This window comes from Stegastes partitus, unplaced genomic scaffold (assembly GCF_000690725.1).
Source record: "Stegastes partitus isolate 25-593 unplaced genomic scaffold, Stegastes_partitus-1.0.2 Scaffold1030, whole genome shotgun sequence".
NCBI lineage: Eukaryota > Metazoa > Chordata > Actinopteri > Pomacentridae > Stegastes > Stegastes partitus.
In genome coordinates, this window is record NW_007578761.1 from 28,224 (window position 1) to 49,337 (window position 21,114).

A 21,114-nucleotide genomic window follows, 5' to 3' on the forward strand; every position below is an offset into this window, starting at 1 on the left:
TCCGCCTTGTGATACTGCCACTGGCCATGGAGGGGAGTTGAAACACTGTGAGACAGAGCTGCCAGCCCTCTTCTCCACCAGGCGTCAGTTTTTAGGAGGGATTTTGTGAAATAACCTGCTTGCAAAGTGAGTTTATGCATTTGTCTGTGCAGGAGCAACATTCGCAGGTACTTGCAAATTAATTAAATATTGCATTGTGGCTTCTGGGTTTGAAACTCCCCGCACTCGTGGACTTCAAACTCTTTGAAACTACACGTCAAAACAACTCGCGCATTTCTTATGCGATCACACAAATCTGCCAACTCCTCGAGGGATCACGCTGGGACGCAGGAGGGAGCAGAAATCCAACATTGGACGTCCGAAACAAAGAGGTTTATCCCGCAGAAACGGGAACGCCCTTATCCCCGCCCCACTAGCGGCAAACCCGGCAGCCATTGGTCAGATCGCAGCACTACGGCGCTCTGATTGGCCGAGAGCCTCGTCATTGAACGTCTGTTGTTCACGTTCGCCTCGGCGCAAGAGCGCCTGTGACAGTGGAGTGCTTTGATTCATGCTGTTGTGGAGTCTCATTTTGGGATTTGGAGAACAATTAATGCGGCCAGAACGGAGCGCATGAAGGTACGTTGCGGGGAAATATTTACCACTGGCTCTCAGAGATTGTAAATACAATATCAATGGTGTTTTTTTTTTGTTTTTTTCAATAAGAAAGCAAAATGCAGAAGTCCATAGACAGGTTTGTGACCCAGTCTGATATTTGCTCACGGCTATAGGCTTTGCCATTTCTGCTCAAGTGAAACTTTACAGTTTTAAACTAGGCATGACTTTGTTCTTTATAATAATAGTTAAACATGTTTTTGAATCAATAATGCAGGAAAAAAATCCCAGAGATTTGTCGTTTTTTTTATGGGGAGTTCAGTTACAGGCAAATGGGTGTGAGTGCTTCAGTCATATTGATGCAATATTGATTTTACCATTATCACTGCAGGCAGACTATATAGATAATAGCTAATGTGATGTTTTTGTGATGTTCGTGGCACTCATCAAGTGAACTGAATGTTAGTAATGTGGAAGATAATGACAGTCCCTTGTGTCAGACAAAGGCCCTGGACGGCAGGTGGATCCTGAGCTGTTCCTGAGCAACCACAGCAATCATTTAATGCTCTGAGCACACACAGAGGAAGTCTCTCCTGCACACTGACCATGTCATCACGGATGAATAAAGTTAAATCTGGCCTTTATTTGCTATCTGAGAGGAAATGAAAGAAAACAGATAATGATTTGTGTCTGAATGCACCTCAGCAGAAATGGGTGGTACAGTCTCACTTTGACACTTACCACAGACCAGTGTTGTCAGATTGGCTGCTGCATGATTCTAACATTGATGTGTGAAGCTGGCTTGATCGTGAGCTGTTGATTTGCATCATCTAATGGCAAAACCACTCACATGGGGTCATCTATCAGCGCTCACACAGCCCCAACTGCCACTTGAAACCTCTGTGGGCTACAGAGAGGGGTTTTCAGGGATGATTCCCGGGGTGTGGGTATCCCTGGAATGTGGGAATAATTTTCCATGGACGCAGATTTATAGATATCGGGTGACATATCGCGAGTTTGGCCTACTTTGACAGCCAAAACTTCAGACGCGCATAAATATCTGAACCAAATCGACTAGTATCAAAGTATGTGTGTGGTTGGGTCGAGCTGGGAAACACACACTCGCAACACGTAACAAGTTAGCAGCCAGTAAATACCTACCGATTCACACACACAGTTGCCTTGCTGTGAATGTGCGGGGAGCCACAGAATGCAGGCAGGAATTTTGGAGACACAAAGAATGTTCTGGGACACTGCTATAAGAAAGTAAACAGTTCACTTTCACCCTTCATAGCAGCAAGGAGGAGGACAGGTTTTATTTAAAGTGAAGATATGCTTTCACTTTTAATATAGACAGGGGACAAATTAAAGGAAAAGAATAAAATACATAGATTAGAGATTCTTCTACATAGAGCAAAAAGGGTCAGTGAGTGGTTTGGTAAGTGTGAAAATGATAAGAATTACGTTCTATGGCTTTCCCAGACAGATGATCTCAACTCTCTGAACCATTACATTTGGGACCTGCACAACAGACAGTGTTCACAATCGTCAATCCGCCTAAAACATCTGTAAAAAAAAATGGCGTGTAATTCACCAGTGAGTTTCAAATCTGTGCGAAAATACACTCAACTCATTGTGGCAGCCCGGCGCTTTAATTGGCAGATTTTAATTGAGCTTCTGTTAGTGACTTGCTGCTCACACATCCCTTGTCAAACACATAATTAACACTGAGGAGCAGTCACAGTCCGAGGAGCTGATCTGAAAGTGACTTCATTCCCTATTTACCAGATGAAGTCAACTTTGAATTGGGTGTTTTGTCTTTCTCTCAGTTTTAAGGATGATGTCAGCCGTGTGAGGCGCTTTATGTCTGACCGCTGTGATCTATCTGATGAATCACAGGATGCAGTGGACGGAGTGCAGGATGGCTAAGATGTTAAAAGTTTTTAAAAAAATAAGCAGTTTCAAACAGTCACATTTGCCTAACAGTCTTGGGATTTGGAGCATACGGATACCTCACAGTAGGTAGTTGGGACTGAATGAAGCAGACAACTGTCCTCGGGCCTTTTGCAACTTAATGTGCAGATATGCTAATGACTTCCTGTTTATAACCCTGAGCACAACCCAGTGAGGCCACAGATGGGACCCCAAGTCCCATTGTATATTACTCCTGTGCCACTCACTGAAATTACACACGGAGAAGCCACCATAATGTGCTGTTCTACATAAAAATCCATTTGTAATACCCAGAAGTATTCAAATTTCTTGACTCTGCAGATTCTTCGAATTTCATTTTCTGGTAATTTCCTTCCTTTATGAAACCCTCGTTGAATAGTCTGCCACTGTATCGTATTTACCTGAATAAATAAGAATATATATCTCACTGTAACTCTTTCCTGTTCTCTCTGTCTCCATCGCTTTAGGAGGAGAAGATGAATGTGGAGGCTCTAAGCAGAGCAGAGCTGCTGACTCTCCTCAGTGTCTTGGAGGGAGAGCTGGAGGCCCAGGATGTAGTCATACATGCCCTCAGGGTGAGTGTGGAGCTCACAGTCATGCTCATTACAGGACATCTCAAGTACATTTAGGAGTGTATGCACATAAATAGTTACGACATAGCACAATAATCATGTAATGGCCATACCAGTTTTTAAATCAGTATACTCTTTGACACACTAAAATTAGCCTGTTTCAGCATTACAATCCCAAAAAGAATGTGAGCTAACAGGAAAGGGATGTGTAAATAGGAAACTTGGGAAACAGAGCTGGTGAGGACAATGGAACGCTCCCAGATCTTTACATCCAACAGAGCCCCAGTATTAGTGCTGGTCAGACCCGTCTTTAGCTACAGTTGCAGTCTGCGTTTCTCTTTTTTCTTTTTCATCAGTTCAGGCACTTTTCAGCTCTGGATATGACCATATTGTGTCTAGACTGAGGTCAGACCGACTGGTGTGTCATGTGTGATCATTTGTACCCACCTTGGTTTTAATCTGTGAAATTCCTAGATGCTTATCAAAAACAAAATTGGGTTTAGGAGAAGAGGACTTTGGGACCTCTGTGATATGTTGTATTTTATGTATTTCTAAACCTCACAACAGTTGTTTAGCACAAGCAAATCCGCTGCATCCAACTGTGTTTGGAACGCTAAACACAGGCTATGAAGATGACTGGATGCATTTACACTCACACTGCGCTTACCATTTGTGCACAGATGACCGAGACAAGCACTGAATGCTTTGAACTTCATTGTCAATTTGCACAACTTGACTCACCAAAGTGCACATTGTGAATAGCACCTCAGACATGACTCAACAACAACCTTCTCGTATTACAGATGCCTACTGTTTCATACTTACAGTAAGGCGACAAATTAAAGGAAAAACCAACATCACGTGTCTCAGTCGGGTGCTAGGCCACAACATGCTGCCAGAACAGAGATTCTTCCAAAAGATATAGCCTCAGATGGTTCATTCAGTCATAAATTTCCCATAGGTAAATGAATTGCATCATTTTAATACTCATCCCATGATTCAGGGAGTGTTCTGTGGATAGGAGTGTTGTCATCCTGGAATAGGCCACTTCCATTGTGATAGAACTGTTTCATCATAGGTGATCACAAAGGTGTGTTAATTTGCATTGACCTGCCCTCTAAGAGGACAAGTAGACTGAAATCATGCCAGAAAAATACCCCAAAACCCTCATCGTAGGGGTTTAGGGCTCCAATTTTTTCCTTAAATTTGTCACAAGTCTGTGCGTTTCCCTTTAATTCCAAATCAGAGCAGCCCATTAAGTCATATTCAAGTGAAAGAGCATAGCTTTCCTTCAGCAATAATACATTTCAGTGTTTGAGCCTCGTCTGACTGTTTCTCTCTTTGCCCCTGGCTGCTTTTCACACTCGCGGCCACAGCAGGTGTTCCAGGCTGCAGGATGAAACTGCTCCGACTCTGAATGCTTGACTCACCGTTTGAAACAGACACTGAGTCTGTGATTACGACAAGCAGCAACCACGGCCGTCCTGTTGTATTAAATAGGCCTTGATAGTGAAGTTTATCTAGTAAGCCAGTGAGGCTGTAATCATGAGAGAATGTCAGTGCCAGGGCCCGAAGGAAAGCCACTCTAACCGCACCAGCTCAGATGCAGCTTAAATGGCAGCCATCCAGATCTGAAGCATGCAGCGTTTGACCCAAAACTCAACATGCACACACACAGCCATTCCCTTAGGACAAATGTGCGGTCGCCTTGTTGTCGCTACTTACTCCTCTTTCCGTATCTCTAGCTCTTGCTGCGATTTTTTTTTCCTTCTATCTCCTTTCCTCCCTCTCTCTTACTCAAACACGGCCACATTACGGGGGGTCTTTCATGTTTAACCGTGACCCATGTCTTATCTGCCCACTCACATTTTGGTGGTCTCCACTGGGCCACTCATAGGCTGCAGTGTTTATTGTGGAGAGGATGTACAGAGCTGTAGGCTCAAATCACTGACTTCCCTTGTTCCTGCTGGGAGCCTGTGCAGTAAATTACCAACCGGTCACCGTTAGGGCAAATAGTGTGTAGAGGGGAGTGTCAGAGGCAAATGTGTCCAATACTGGGCTTTCTGTGGCTGAATTTGGCATCCAGAGAGTCTGTGTAGATTCTCTGCCATCCGGTTCAGGGTAATCCCAAGAGATTCCAAAGAAGGAAACTAGACTTCTTTTTTTGTTTTGTTTTTGGTCCAAAAAGAGAATTCCAGTTGCCTCCCACTGAATCCTTTAGATACACCCAGGAAATGTATTCAGACCGTCCATCTTTCTCTGTCTTTGCTGATTTTGATATTCCACAAGCGATCGCTCGTCTCTAACTAGAGCTGTCTTTTCTTTGTGACACCTAACAAGCTGCATTAATCAAACTTCCAGTGTGTGCCAATGATGTTTACTTGCATGAGAGAATAGTGGAGAAAGAGGCGCGTTCTTTCTTTCTCTTTCCACTCTGTTAAATATTGTCTCTTCACAGCAGCAAGTACTTGGGATGCCTGCAGATTGCTCCGGACAACCGTCCTCAATCCCTTTTTTTCCCCCCGCTTCCTTCACTCGAAACCCTTCAAAACGTTAAACCACGTCAGTGTTTGCTTAATCGCAGGATGGCATGGCGTCACCTATTGGACTTGTCTCTACAGATTCTTGATCGTACTGTTTCTAGTTCTCATCACTTAGGATACAGATAAGCAGTTTTACTAGAGGGAACATTCCTGAGAACATGACACCAGAAACAGGTCCTGCATTCCAAGAGGAGTGGCATATTTTCTGAGCTGTCGATTGTCTTCATCTATAGGTAACTAATGCTATTATTGTCTTCTGTCTGTTAGGCGTAAATGGAATAATAGAGTGGCTCAAAAGAGTGTCGGGTAAAGACAGAAAACGATGAGAGAGACACCTGTTCCTTAAATACTCCAGGAAGGAACCTTAAGTCTGTCCTTAATTGTTCTCTAAAACAACTGAAACAACAAAACAAATTTGTCGACATTGAGATACTTTAGATCTGTGTAGAGCGACTGCTTCTAAACTGTTTTTGTTAAAGACTCTGTGGTCTTGTGTCCCTGTGACCAAAGAGTTCCCGTAAGCTTTATGTGATTCAGATATTGCATTCATTTTCTGAAGAAGGACCGGTTTTGTTTTCCATATGATGTCATGTCCTGTAATCCTAAAACGCTTCATCTATTTTTGCAGGCTGACGTGTTTTCCTGACTCCATAAACAATAGGGTCTGGCTACAGTGTGTTGCTAAGATAAGAGTGTATATTCTTTTACTGTTCCAGTCACTGCCCAGTTTGGACATGTTGTCAAGAGTGGTAGGGGGAAAAGATTTTAAATGGAGCAAGAAGTGCACAAAAGGTTCTCTTAGAAACAAGGTAAGATTGTAATATGCACTGGTCTGTGATGTCAGTGAAGTGCTTCCATATCAACAGCCTGAGGCCTGCAAGTGACCTGAAAATGTTCAGATGACATCAAAGTACCTAATCTTACCTTCTTTTTTTTCCTTCTAAGTGCTCAGAAACACCCACACAGCAACACACATCAGTGATTCGTCCATAGGAGCAACATAGATCGGGTAGTGGTAGTGTCTTTTTATGGCAGCCTCTCTTATGACTAAACTTGAAAGTAAAGGTTCCTATCTAACCCCACCCCACACTGCTATTTGCACTGAATCTGACAGCGTTTGCCTTCAACAAATAAAATATAAGCAATACAAGAGGTCAGTCCGAACTATGACAGCAGCCAGTGGATCCAGAGATAATACTAAGTTGCTTTGTCACTGAGGTTTGACCCTAATATCAGCAGCAATAAATAACCGTGTCAGTTTAATTTTTGACTCAGTCTCAAGATATAACAGAGCATTTCCGTGTTCCGCCCAGTGATATGGTATCTCTTTTCAAAAGCGGTGCTTGACCAAAGGCTGAGAGCACCTGCTTCCACTTTTCGTCACTAACCCACTGATGATAACGTTTGAGATAGTTAAACATTACTGAGACAAACCTGTCTGGTGTTTTTACAGTTATCTCAATGCTGTCTGTGGTTAATGTGTGGGTGGGAGGTGTGGAGGATACAGCTTGAGCCTTAAGCACACACCTTAGCGTACACTACATACATCATGCACCTAAAATCTCACCTCTCTCTCTCCTTTACTGCCATTTGGAGAACAACAAAAGCCTGTAGGTGGAACAGGCATTGTTTACGGATGAATGACGCTGTCTTACAAGTCCGTTTTTGTACCATTGCCATGTGTACCTTCAAATGACCAGAACGTACAGTACATATACAAAATGGCAAATTCGTGTGCTGCTGTACAGAAGTGGCATGAAAACTCACCAGCTTCCTACGCTGCCAATATGCTAGTAGTTTTTGAAGGTGCCACACTGCTGCAGGGCATTTCTGCAACAGTAGGTGAGTGTGTAGCTCCTGTATAAGGAGTGTTAAGGGTTTCTTTTTGTCTCACACTGCTGTGTTCTCTAAAACAACTGCATGTGCCACTAGGTTATGTTTTTACACCGATATGCTTTGCGTGTGCAAATGGTTTATACTACTTATTTCTCTCACCATCCCTGCTCTGACAAATCCACTGTCTGCTGATGGTTCAGCGCTGAACTGTAACATTCATTGACAGCAGATTAATGAGGCAAAAATGTCAGGTTTATCTATCTGTTGTTAAACTGACAACACAGTAAAGTGTGCAGACAGTGAAGGAGTCACTATACAATATTTCTCTGAAAGTGAATCTTTAACTCACATCTTGTATCATGTTGTGTGAAGCAAAACTTAACATGGGGCACGTAGATGTGTAAATACACAATTGTCTGAAAATTACCAATAACATTCTTTAAGTTAGTCATATGTCATACGTGTGGCCAGAGAGCTTGTGCAGTTTCACTGCCTACAACCTACTTTCAGTAGGTACATTTGCAATTTGGGCTCTTTCAGGACAGCATTGCATACACTTACCATGTCAAGGGGTTGTGTTTCAAACAATTATGTTGTCGTTAGTGGTTAGTTAGCTAGTCATTAGCCTCCAGCACCACGTTGTCTCACTAAGCTGTATTTCTGCTGCTCAGCCAAACTGTTGGGTGGGTATGTGATATGTTGTTATACTTAATGATCATTTTCTTTTACTTTTCACCACTGCTGCCTGACAAGAAGACTTTGTAGTCACATGCAGCAAACGTCCAGTGAGTTAAGACTCACACAGGCAATGATATGCAGATAAGTATATGCTTGCATTACATTTTTCTTCCACCCACGGTATTAGGTTGGTCAGAAGGAGTAAAACGGTACATCTGTAACAGGAGATGCTCATTCAGAGCTGTGTTTTTTTTTTTCCATGCTTGCTGCTTAGTTCATTGTGTGGCACTCCATTACTAAGGAAACAGGACTCCTTGGCTCTTTTCAGCTCACAGAAGGCCATGATTGTGCCCTGAGGCTGTAGGTAACTGACTGACACACAATTTCTAAAGGTGAAAAGCATCAGGTTGTCCTTCACACCTTGTTACAGTAGCAGGAATGCATCGGATGAAAAAGGCTGCTGAAGGAGGCGATGATCAAACATGCTGTAGCACAGCCATTTTAATTGAACAACACTGCAGGCAGTTGTTAAGGAATTCTTAAGTATTCAATGAAAATTAAAAAATACACTAATTAAGACAGTGAACAGAAAACGCTATTTGCATAAAATATATTCTTTCCCACGACTTGCTGTCGAGACATTTGTCATCAGCAGTTGAGCAGAAATGAGAGCTTTGCAGAAGAGAGGGTTTGCTTGTCGTGCCCTCTCATAAAGGAAAGCACACTCTGTCATTATGATCAGAACTATCCCGACAAAAAAAAAAAAAACCATGGGAGACCCGACCCTAGGCTAGGGCAGTGACACACACACAAACACACAAACACACACATGCAGCCCAGCCCTTAATGGTCTGTTTTTCTAAGTAAGGGCGCTGCAGTTTAGTATCCAGCTAGCTGAAGAGGCTTTAAAGCTTTAAAAAAAAGGCCTGCACAGTGACACATGCACACAACCTCAAGTAAACATACACGTAGTGGCTTACGTTTGAATTTAAATCAACAGAAAAAGGGAAACAGAGATATAGACATACCACACACATACAGTACACTTATACCGACTCTCGCACATAGAAGCCTCCTGGGTCAGACTCAGAGACAATGCGTGAAACTGAAGGCTTTAAGACAGTGTCTTTGTGCAAGTTCTGTAATCTCCTCACTAAGGGTCACATTCTTTGTTCAGCTGGAGAAAAAGCCTCAAATACAGCCTCCTTACTAAAACCCTCAGGATGTGTGTGTGTATTTGTGTCACCAGTGTCTAAGAGCGTGCGAGGAAAAACAGAGGCTGACAGAAAGGCGGAAGAAGAGAGAGGCATTTTCTAAGAAATGATGATGAATCGGCAGAGGAATGCGGTGCCATGCGTGTTTGGGCAGGGGGCCGACGGGGGCCGGCTGGACTGGGGTGTCTGATGAGGATTGCATGGGGAAACAGAGACGCTTGTCCCGAAGGCACGTGGGACGAACTCTGTGGCATGTGCCTAGCATCAATAGGATCACCAGCTGACCCGACATGCCTTCAGAGCTCAAACCTACTAACCGTTATGTAGCTATTGAGACACTCTCTTGATGATATATCAGGGCGATGAGGAGTGAGGTCAACAAAGCCCCGTCATGTTTCACTTCATTTCTTGTCATTCTGGCACATTTTTATTAGTAAACCAACTTGAACACTGTGAAATAAAGTCAGATTAGTTGAGTTACTTGCATTATTTTGCTTCTCGTGATTTCTCCGCAAACAAGTGGCAACTGTTTTGTTTTAGTTTAGGTATAACCGAACCGCTTCATAGGAAACAGCTCTCTCTCTCTCTCTGTGTGTGTGTGTGTGTGTGTGTGTATGTGAGATTTCATGGCCCAGTCCTTCACCCCTGCATCCCCAGGAGAGCAGTTAACATCTGCCCCTTGTGGGGGTTGGACAGCCATGCCTCACCTCTTTGTGTTTGGGTTGACGGGAAAGACCATCTGCTTGTGCTCACACTGACGATAACATCACTCAGCACGGTTTTCCTACACACACACTGACACACACTTCCGGGTGTTTTTCCAATGATGATCACTTCGTTTTTTTCTTACCTGCAAGTCAGTCTTGTGCATAGGGGTGTACGAGTGTGCATCCTTGCGTGTTTGTGATGACTTGCTGTGTTTTCATTGGCCCTAGCAGTGGGGCCTCATGTCATTTTCTCAACACTTTTTCGGTCCTGTGCTGTAGTGTGGAAAAGAGACATCATCCAACTAACACACACAAGCATGCTGGCTCTTTCTGCTCAGTCAGGTCTGGACATGTACATGACTATATATTAATATGTTCAGCCCACATGTGCAGATTAATACTTGATACTCTCATGACAAGCTGCTGAGCTACACATGCATGTACATGTGTGTGCTTCATCATTTCGTAAAGCTGATTTCTCTCTTAGAAACAGGGGGTGCTTTTCTTAGTTTGTTAATATAACTACCTGCCTATTTACATGTGCCGTGTGTCTGTGTGTATTGATTAGGCTCAGCACAGAGATGCTTTTGTCCAGGAGCGCTACGGACAGTATGACCTCAGCGATCCATTCCTGGCCCTGCAGCGGGACAACGACACCATGGAGCGCCAGAACACTCTCGCCCAACCTCACACGCATCTGCAAGGCCGGGCAGTGGGCCCAAACCCTCTGGCTGTGCTTAAACTGGTCATGGCTCACTGCAAAAGGATGCAGGAGAGGATGATGGGACAGTTAGCTGCTGCTGAGAGCAGACACAGGAGGGTAAGAGGCAATGTGTGCTCACACACAGCTCAGCTCGCGCTTCTTCATATCAGATTTGCGTGTAAGGACAATGCTGGAGCCAGCTAAGAGCCCAGCCAGTGTCACACAGAGGCACACACTTGTACAATAGGCTTGTTGTGTGTGTGATAACGTGCGTGTATCTGTTAGTCTCTATGTTTCAGTTATTGACTCGGCTTTGGCGGTGAAGCAGACAGGCAGCAGCTGCACCAGGGGCTTAGAGGGGTGATATGGAGCTTTGTCACAGCAGAGCTCAAAGCCGGGGAGTGTATGGGAACTATGGAAAGTCAAAATATAGACGGTGCATAAATCAAGCTCAGAGAGGCGATGAAACTGACAAAATATTGTAATGAAGATGAGTTCAAGCTGATCAGTTAGGGGAGAAGTTTCACATTGGAATTTGTATGTAGGACAGGAAGCTTCTTGCAAGGAAGATAAATCAAGGAAAGGTAATGTACTGGTTTGAAAATTATGTCAAATTCATGCACTGGATCCTGAAACAAGAAACCTGTCAACATGTCATGTAATTTTTTTTTGCTTGGCTGTGTTTGGCAGATGATCGCTGATCTGGAGGAGGAGAAACAGCGGCATGCCCAGGACTCCGTGCAGCGCGCTGATTTCACCTTCTTGCTGCAGACAGAACGAGATAAACTGCTGCAACAGGTGTGACAGACTTGGAAAAGATAGTGTACTTGTACTGTGTGCATGTAAATATTTGTATGTTTAAGTGTCAGAAAAATAGTGCTCACCTACTGATAAGCACATCTGGTGCATTTGTTTCCCTTACCCGCTCCCCTGGCTGTCTGCACAGTGTCCTTTGTTGTAGCTGTGATTTAAAACCCAGCGACTGAGCAGGGAAGCTTCAGTGCAGCTCCACTGTGTAGCTCAGTGGGGCGAAGAGGGTTTGGCCTGTTGAAGTATAGACACACACACAGGCACTCTCATGCACAGACCCAGGACTGTTCCATGGGAAACAGATGAGGAAGAGGCTATTGTTTAGTTGTCCAGCAGCCATGGGGCTTTATGGCTTCAGGAAACCTGAGATAATGGATGTCGATGTCCAATGCAAGGTCAGCTGGTGCACACACACTGTGAGCACACAATCAAATACTACATAAGCTTCACACAAGTGTCTTATGTAAGAAAAGGTTCCTGAGTGTCTCCCAGCCTTCCTCAGGCTTTTCCTGCCTCTGGTGTTTTTGTACACTAACCGTACACACACGATTGTATTTCATCACCTCTCATTTCCTTCAAGCACTCATCAAAGCTTTTAAGCAGTCCAGTCACCCTCTAATGACCTCACGCAAACTGAACTTTCCATAAACATGCTTTGCAAGCAAATAATTCTTTAACAGGGCAAAACATGAACAACTGCCCCTCTTGCTGTCTCCTCTGAACAACACAAACTTTATTCCCTTTCCTGAGTCTGTATAAGCCTGGTGGACCTAATTTAAGAGTAGTTTATCAGGCAGAGCTATATGTACATTATACAACAAAAATGAGTAGACCCCTGTGCAATAGCACTTCAGTGTTAAATGATACCTAAATTGTAACATCTCACAAAAATTGCATCACTTCTTTGGTGAGCAGTAGGGTACGAAAATAACAGCTCAGGTAAATCTAGCCATCCATCCACCGAGTTCCCTCTGCTTAGCCGGGGTCGGGTTGCCGTGGCAACATCTCATGGGAGACCCCAAGGTGTTCTCAGGCCAGATGAGACACACAGTAGTTTAAATTTACTATAGTAATGCCTCATAGCAATAACTTGGTGCAACAATAATAATAATAATAATAACTGATTAGATTTATATTGTGCTTTTCTTACTCAAGGAGTAACTCAAAGCGCATACAATCAACTGTCAATTATTCATTCACACACATTCATTCTGGTGGTAGTAAGCTACGAATCAATCCTCACTGGAGACTACGAGAGATTACTGAAGAAATTTCATGCCAGTCTTCTTTGTTTTTTTCCAGCAGCTGTTTGCTAGAGGGGTTGAGTTGCTCTACTTTTCTCTTTAAAATACCCCAAAGGCGTTCTGTTGGAGTCAAGTCAGGTGACAGACTTGGCTGGGTCATACTTTTCACTTTTTCCTTCTTAAGAAAGTCGTGTGATTTTGGCAGTGTGCTTTTGATCGTTATCATGCTGCTCTCCTGCCAAACTTCTGCAGACTGGGAGTCATCTTGTCAGCCAGCATTTTGGTATAACAACAGACATTCATGATGCTATCTATAAATGTCACGTCTCCAAAAAGTTTTGCATTCATGCAGCCTGAAATCAGCACACTCCCACCTACGTCCTTCACTGTCAGGACTATGCACTTACTGTGGTACTGTAGCCCTGACCAGGTTGCTGAACCCCACCTGAGCTGAACAAATTCACCTTGCTTTCCCCTGAGCAAAGAAAATGCTCCCAATACTTATCAGGCTTCTTGTCATGTTCTTTCGCAAAGTTTCATCTTGCAGTTTTGTTCCAAACAGCAAGCAAGGGCATTTTCCTTGGACGCCGTCCATAGAGGTTGACATTACGCATTGTCCTTCACACTGAGCTGTCACAGAAGCTCTGATTTCCACTGATAACCACTGTGCCAAGTCTGAAGCACTTTCCTATCTGTTTTTCGACGAAACCTAGAGTCATTTAAAAATCATATTCATACAGATAGTTTATCCAGCTAATTTGGAAACCACAATGTTGTTTAAAAGACTACACGTTTTCTAACTGGAGTGCTATTGATCACAAGTGCAGTCACTGTAGTCGCACTTAATTTTTATATTGGGGCCTGTATTTTCAGTGCAGTCATACTAATGAATTTGTTTTACATAATTTTAAGAGGTGATACAATTTTGAAACATTTCAAATTACGTGATGTTGCACGGGGGTATACCTACTTTGGTTTAGTGCAAAATCTGTAAACTCCTTTGCAAAAACTCTTGTAATTTCAAATAATAGTGTTATTTTGCCTCCTTGTGGTCAAACAAGGTAAAGCTGTCTTGCCTTGATTTGTATTTCTGTCACTGTCTTCTAGTTGGAGGTGGAGCATGCAACAGTGCAGAGGTTAGAGAAGGAACAAGCACAAGTGGTGAGCAAAGTGGAGGAGTCCCTCTCCCAGCAGCAGCAGCTCTCCTCAACTCTGAGTCTGGAGCTCCAGAAAGCCAACAGCCAGGCTCAGGAGGAGGCTCAGAAGGTCTCCCAACTTCACACATTGCTGCAAGAGGAGACCAGCGCCCTGGAGAAGCTCCGGGCAGTTCTTGAAAGCGAAAAGAGCAGGACAGCTCAGCTTGAGGCCAGGTCTGAGCGGCAGCTGGCTGAGTTTGACACAGAACGAGAGCAAATGAAAGCCAGGCTCAGCAAAGAGGAGGAAAGGAGTAGGGAGCTTGAGAGACAGGTGGGGGAACTCAGGAAGAGGTTGGCTGAGCCCGAAGGATGTAAAGAAGAGGTAAAGGTGGCTGCAATGGAGGTGAAAGAGCCATTATCCAAGACGATGGTGGTGTCCACCTCTGTTCAGACTGAGCCAGATGGAAAGGTATCTGCCACTGCTAAATCCGCCTCACTGCCAAAGGTTAATGGCCATCACGCTCAGAAGGAGACAGAACCAACACAGGAAGGGAGAGGAGCAGAAAACGGAGGAGTAGAAAATGGTGGAGGAGCACTTTTGCATTCGCCTCTTCACCCTCTTCCTCACCCTCATCCTAACTCTCCCTCCAGCACAGCTTCCTCTTCCCTCTCCTCTTCCCCCATTTCTTCCCCTGTTCTGGCAAAGCGTCTGGGCAGCCCAGGCTTCCATCAGTCCTCCTACCAGGCTGGAGTCAACCAGCGATTCCAGGCTGCCAGGCACAAGTTCCAGAGTCAGGCCGAGCTGGAGCAACAGCAGCACGGTGGCCCTCTTTCCCCCAGGGACCTCTCCCCCACCACCTCCTCCATCCCTCCCCCTCCAGAGCACAGCACGGCGAAGCAACTGGCCCGCAACACTGTCACTCAGGTGCTGTCCCGCTTTACCAGCCAGCAGGCCGGAGTCAAGCTGTCGCCAATCAGCAGCTCTCCGTTTGGTACAGACTACCGCAATCTGGCGGCATCTCCTCCGGGGTCGAGGTCGCCTTCTTCCGGCCCCCTGTCTCCGGGCATTCGCTCTCCCCTCACTCCTCGCTCAGAGAAGACCAATCCTCCTCCAATCCCTCCCAAGAAGCCAGGCATGAGTCCAACTCCAGGCTCCCCAAGTCACTCTGCTCGGACCAGCCTCTTCCCAGAGCTGACAGGGAACTGTGGACACAGCAGCAGCGGGCAGGAGGGAGCGAAGGAGTCAGACCTGGTTTTATCCTCTAGTAGCTAACAGCCAGATCATACAAACTAACTGGTAAACAAGTCAGGGCTAAATCAGCAGTTCTGTAATATCTGTCTTTGCTTGCCCTTGCAAACCCACTTCATAGCACTCAAAATCTAGACACTTCAAAGCTGTGCTGGTTTCAACAGATGCAGAGTTTGTCGCACCCCTACCTCCATAGCACAATCTGAGAAACAATTGGAAAAGACATACTAGAAGTAAAATATAGTATATTATGGATTTAGTATTTCTTTTCTGTTGATTTCTTTATGTTGAATTATTGAGTTTAAGTTGTTTTCTACAAACCACAAGCAAAACATCTGTTGATTTTGAAGAAAGAAATGTCAATGGGACTTCACTGTACAGTGCTGCTTTCCTTTTTTTTTTCTTTTTCTCCAACTCTCAAACTGCCAATCCTGCTACAATCAAAGAAGAAAAACCGTATAGCAATTAGAAGGGCTAAAATCTATGGATGTGGAGCATAGCAAATGTGTAGCTACTGTATCGCCATTTTATAATAGTGAGTAGTTTTTAAATGTTTTCACAACCAATTCTTATGCAGTTTCTATCGAGATGTTCCACGGTAATATATTGTAAATATGTTAAAGAATTGAGTCAATTGTCTATGAACGAACATCACATGCATGTACTGTTTTTTTCTACTATACTTATGAATACACTGAGTCTTGTCTTGAAAAGGGAGAGCACACTTTGCACTGTATTACTGTATTTCTACAATTCAGATTTGTTTTTTGTTTTTTTTTTATTCAGGGAAGGTTGATTTCTCCTTCACCCAAACCAAGAAGGACTACATGTCATGCTTATATGACAACTGTTTTAGATATTCCATCCGTGAAGATAATGGACGCTAAAGGTTTGAATCTTGCTACTGTAATTATTCTATAGTATCTGTCAAATTATTTACATAGCTTTGTCTTATCCTAACAGTGATGCACATCAGATGATTGTTATAGGTTTACCGTTTTTTATGTCTTATATTGTTTTGGCTTTAAAACTGATATTTTTCACCAATCTATTTAAACCTGTAGATGTATGCACTGCTGTCTGTGAGGGGTTTCTCAGCTGTCTCTAGTAAAAGAAGAATATGAACACCTGCAACATTTAGTGCTTTTTAAAAAAATAAACTGTCCCTATTTTAAAGCTTACTGTGTCTTCTATTAAATCAACTCCACTTACAAATCTTCAACATCTTGATTGGAGCACTATGCAAAGCTTAACATCTCCAAAAGCGGGAAATGAAAAATAAAAACCGAGCCAAGATGTCCAATCCATGTATTTGAACAGAATGGGGCAGTACAGTCTTGAACTTTATTACTGATCGGCACACAGTTGTATTATATTGTGAGGGTTGAACACAGCACAGAGTAACTCGTTCAGAGTTAGCCTACTTAGAAGTCACGTAACACGTAGAGTATGATGTGGCCTTACAGAAGTCATGTAACATATTACAGTATGTGATCTTGCCTTACATGGCAGCTGCTTTGCGTTCACTTGGCATTGATCAATACACAAACAGTTTGTTACAGTAAAGAGTGCAATATTCTAAGACTCCAACAAAAACCAGCGTATTAAAATAGAAATTTGCATACATGGGTGGGAGGATGGAGTTCTTTACCATAGGAAAGAGATTTTGGCAAATAAATCTTGGTTAATATGAGTATGTTTTCCTTTTTACAAAGGAAAAGCTGTACAGCAATGGAGGTGTTGCCAAAGTAAGAGAACAGAGAATACATTATAGATGCAGCAGCATACAAGTCGCTTTATCTTATTTCAGTCATCGTAGCTTGCATGGGTGGAGAGACCATACATCAGTGGAGCACAACAGAAAACAAGTCAACATTCCCTCAGCCCTAACAGATAGGGACAAACATGCAGGTGCAGGAACAGAGCTATTCCAAGGATTGTGCTACTCCTAAATGTTAACAACAAGTAGAAATGCTGTCAGTTTCGTTAGCAATGTGCAACTAAGTTCCATGTCAGTTCAGCAATACTTTGAGCTTCATATCTGCTAAAATGTCAGAAGACTGCTTTTCTTTTTCCTGTTAATCTCCTGATTTGACTAATGTACCTGATTTCCAATTCCAAACAGAGCAACCCACAATGTGACAAAAACTTTCAAAAAACACAATATTTTTTCCTAAATCAAACCCTGATACGTGATGGTGTGCTTAAATTCTCGTCTGTTGCCTTGTGCGTCTCGGTTCTTTCCCTGTGTGCCGGGAACTGTGACAGGATCACAGCTCTGCAGAAAAACATACTGGTACTTCTCACACCTGAATCTAGGGAGGTCTGTGATTCCTTAGATGGCTGAAGGAAGTCTACTTCTCAAATGTAGCAGTCCTGAGCACAGCCCTGCATGCTGTCCCAACCCAGCTCTTTCACAACACACATCCAAAAGTAACCACCTTCTCCAAACCATGATTACAACTTCAACTTCCTTCCAGCAGACAGATATCTGTGCCAAACAGTCTGCAAATCCTCAGTTACTGTTTTTTTTTTTTTGTTTGTTTTGTTTTTTTTTAATTCCTTGCCCCATGTTGATACAGTTTTGCTTTGGTTAGTCTTTGCGCATGTGTAAGTGGGTTGTGGGCCCATGGGAGCTTGCATCCCCCCGGTCAGTCCCTGACCCTCCACTAGGCATTCTGCATCTCCTTGCCAATTTTGTAACTTAGGATCTTATTCCAGTCGATCTTCATGCGTGTGACAGGCAGCTGGCGACGCAGTGCCTTAAAGGTGGTGTCAGACATGGTCTGGTAGTTCTCACTGATTGCAGTCTGTGGGCAAAGAGGTGGAGGGAAAAAAGCATCAAGTACAACATGTCTTTATTTCAAAATATTTCTGTGGCAAAGTTGCACCTGTCGTTTTAAACAGTATGTAAAACACGCAGTCAGTAAAAGGTGGCTCACCTGGTAGTCGTTCTCTGCGTTCTCAATAATGTCAACAAATTCTTTCGCTGTCTGGCTTTCATTCTGTCAAAAACAAGAACACATAATCACTCTACCAACAGAAATGGATGACCTCTGTACAGATCCAGAGCTGACACAGTAAGTCTAATATTACACAAGGAACCATTGTTGACAGACTGTGTGACTGCTTATTTTCTACTTACAGTCACTGGTATTGATTCCTCTACTTCCTTGTGGCTAACCAGCTGCACATTTCCATCTTCATAATAGTGCACCTGGGGACGGACAAAAACTTCAGGAACTTTCAGAAGCTGGAGTTTTTCTTTTTTTAAATCTTTGACTTTGACTTGTCATTAATGCGGATGTGCACACTGACCTGGATTTTTAATACTCCTACCACCTGAGCGGTGGACTGACCAAGTGTAAGCTTCCACTCTGACCTGCAGCGACCATTCCTTTGAGAAATTACAAGAAACCTTTCGTTACCATCAGAAACCTTAAGAGAACTACAATACCTATATTATTTCACTTTTTACTTCCCCCTCAAAATACATGTAAACTATTAACCTTGAACCTTTCTGATAACGATAAAGCTATACTGTAAAAAACAGCAACATATTATCTATCAAATATACACATTCAATATATTCAGTAATGCCTTTAAAGAGCTGTTTGCAGGGTGGGCACTATACCAGAAGTTTTTGGGTTGAAACTGATGTCCTTCAATGCAGGCGATGATTGTTTGCTGACCATCAACTGTTTTCCCATATACCTGCAACACACAGATGTCATTAGTATGGAAATGTTATTGCTTATATTCCTATTCTGTTACATCTTTTGGTGTGCCTTACCGTACTGACTCCAGTAGGGTAGTGCTCTTTGACGTAGGCACTAAGGGCAGTATCACAGGCATCCCTCCAGCCCCTCAGGGCCATCTCTCCCTCATACGGCTGCACATCGCTCACTTCTTTTCTTAGGTGGTCAAAGCGGAACGTTAAGCGATTACGGGGGTCCAGGAAACGTCCCTGACCCAAGTCACCATGCTCTGTGATCAGGACCTATAAAGATGAAGATAGGACAAACTGAAGAGGCTTACCTCAGATACTTGCTGTTTTAAAATTCTGAGGAAAGATTTGGGGGAAAAAACACATACCGGCTCCTCATAGCCCTCGAGTTTGGCAGGAGTAAACTGATCCATGTTGTACTGGGCAAAAGAGCTGAACAAATAAAATAGGAACAAAGCTACAGTCAGCATTTATAATATGACATCAAAAGGCTTTTAAAAAGATTTTCCACGGACCATTTAGAGGACACTTGTCATGCTTGTATGACTAAGCAATAATAAACCTCAATGCAAATATATCACCACATATAGAGGCTCTGGTGTTTTAAATTGAGTATTGAAATTTCTCATGTTACTTACTGTGAAGCCCCCTCCCTGAGGAGGTTGTCATTGTTGAGGAGAAGTCGCACATCTGACAAAAAATAAAGACACCACTGTTTGCATAATGCGTTTACAAGACAAAATGATAAAACAGTATAATAAGTACCACAGTTTGTTCTATATCTTGCCATATCTGTGTCTTACCATTGAAGACCTCATTGAACTCTCCAGGGGGTGCATGAGTCACAAAGTTGGCCGCTATGCGGACCTGTGGAGGCAAATGAAACGCAACCAGTTAACTCAGCCAGTATGACAATAATGAGACAATACAGATTAGAATCAACATGACATTCACTGTTCATCAAACAGAACAAACATATAATTACATTTAAACAAATACTTAGTTATTACCAGTTTGGTTAGTAATTTTGATGATAATCATGTGACTTTTTTAGTTTATAGCATCTTCATTACAACAAAAGAACAGTTTAAAACAAAGGAAAGAGTGACACTCTACTGCTTGCTGATACCTAATGGGACATGATTTTAAAAAGGCTTGTCTAGACCGTTTTATATGTCTGTAAAACAATGCCATCTTGCCCGCAATTCCCTTGCCGAGGAGACCTTTATTGTTAACTACCTCCTGATGTTATCTGGGGAATGTCGCCTTTCTAGCCTCTACTTTGAAACCAGCCTGCTGGTGCCCAGATGTCTTTCTGTACTCTCCTTTCCCAGCAGAGAGAGACTCTGCAAAATCTGTCATTCCTAATAATTAGAGCTTTGCCTTCTACTGGTATTGCGTCCATCCGCCACCAGCATAACCGAAGAGTGCCACGATCAGGCTCCATTTAAGCTGGAGGCATCCACATCCTGATCTCAAGCCATGCGAGGCTAACATAACTATTTGAGCTGCAACTGAATCTGTTTGACCCAGAAATCCAAAGCAAAGTAACGTTAGCTGCTAATGTTAGCTAACGTTATATGAGAGGAACACGTAGCCCTCACTGTAATTGTTGAAGACTGGAAAGGACATTGAAAGACGACTTTTAAAAATGGGCGTTGATACTTCCTTTCCCACTGAACGAGTAAAAAGTTTCCTGTACCAGTGTCCAGTAGTTAAACCCCTCTATAAACATTTTACACCGCCGTTAGCCAACTATAAGCTTTATCTAGCATTGGCTAGTTAGCTAATGGAAGTTTATCATTTCCATATGTGATCTAAAACTGGCACGCTCTTTCCAAATGGCAACCGGTAAACCACAAAAACATGTGACACGGGTACCCTCATACAAAGAAGACAAATTGTCGTTGAACATAGAAATAAACAGTCTTCAAACCTTCTCCTCATCTGACAGCGGCTCCTCAAAGTCAGCCATCTTGGCTCTTTGTGACCCCACCTACCTCAGCTGACTGACACAACCAGCGCGCGCCCTGTCATTCATATACTAGGAACTATTTATTCAAGAATACATCGCGTCAGCACATATATATTACTGTCTTTTAATACAACCTAAAATCAATGCTTTTGCACGAGGGCAATGTAAAATAG

General features: G+C 43.2%; 2 protein-coding genes across 2 annotated transcripts; one reads left to right on the forward strand and one right to left on the reverse strand.

The window, feature by feature from the left end:
- The first annotated feature begins 534 nt into the window (after positions 1 to 534).
- On the forward strand, positions 535 to 16,420 carry LOC103367228 (CTTNBP2 N-terminal-like protein). The gene is made up of 5 exons (XM_008295196.1): positions 535 to 618; positions 3,015 to 3,122; positions 10,666 to 10,917; positions 11,491 to 11,598; positions 13,962 to 16,420. Exons 1-5 carry the CDS (start codon positions 613 to 615, stop codon positions 15,261 to 15,263), a joined length of 1,776 nt encoding a protein of 591 aa, XP_008293418.1. The 5' UTR covers positions 535 to 612; the 3' UTR covers positions 15,264 to 16,420.
- A 110-nt stretch (positions 16,421 to 16,530) lies between these two features.
- On the reverse strand, positions 16,531 to 20,992 carry LOC103367229 (F-actin-capping protein subunit alpha-1-like). The gene is made up of 10 exons (XM_008295197.1): positions 20,903 to 20,992; positions 19,770 to 19,833; positions 19,605 to 19,656; positions 19,335 to 19,398; positions 19,033 to 19,239; positions 18,874 to 18,953; positions 18,558 to 18,636; positions 18,385 to 18,456; positions 18,182 to 18,244; positions 16,531 to 18,049 (listed from the first exon to the last, which is right to left on the reverse strand). The coding sequence occupies exons 1-10, from the start codon at positions 20,939 to 20,941 to the stop codon at positions 17,909 to 17,911; spliced, it is 861 nt and encodes a 286-aa protein (XP_008293419.1). The 5' UTR covers positions 20,942 to 20,992; the 3' UTR covers positions 16,531 to 17,908.
- Between the last annotated feature and the right edge of the window lie 122 nt (positions 20,993 to 21,114).

Bases quoted from the DNA above. Each gene is read 5' to 3' on its own strand.
- LOC103367228 (XM_008295196.1), top strand. The intron at 10,918-11,490 runs GTAAGAGGCAAT...TGTGTTTGGCAG, and splicing joins CTGAGAGCAGACACAGGAGG to ATGATCGCTGATCTGGAGGA. The intron at 11,599-13,961 runs GTGTGACAGACT...ACTGTCTTCTAG, and splicing joins GAGATAAACTGCTGCAACAG to TTGGAGGTGGAGCATGCAAC.
- LOC103367229 (XM_008295197.1), bottom strand. From the start codon at position 20,941: ATGGCTGACTTTGAGGAGCCGCTGTCAGATGAGGAGAAG. The intron at 19,657-19,769 runs GTAAGACACAGA...ATTTTTTGTCAG, and splicing joins GTTCAATGAGGTCTTCAATG to ATGTGCGACTTCTCCTCAAC. The intron at 18,637-18,873 runs GTATAGTGCCCA...AATTTCTCAAAG, and splicing joins TTTCAACCCAAAAACTTCTG to GAATGGTCGCTGCAGGTCAG.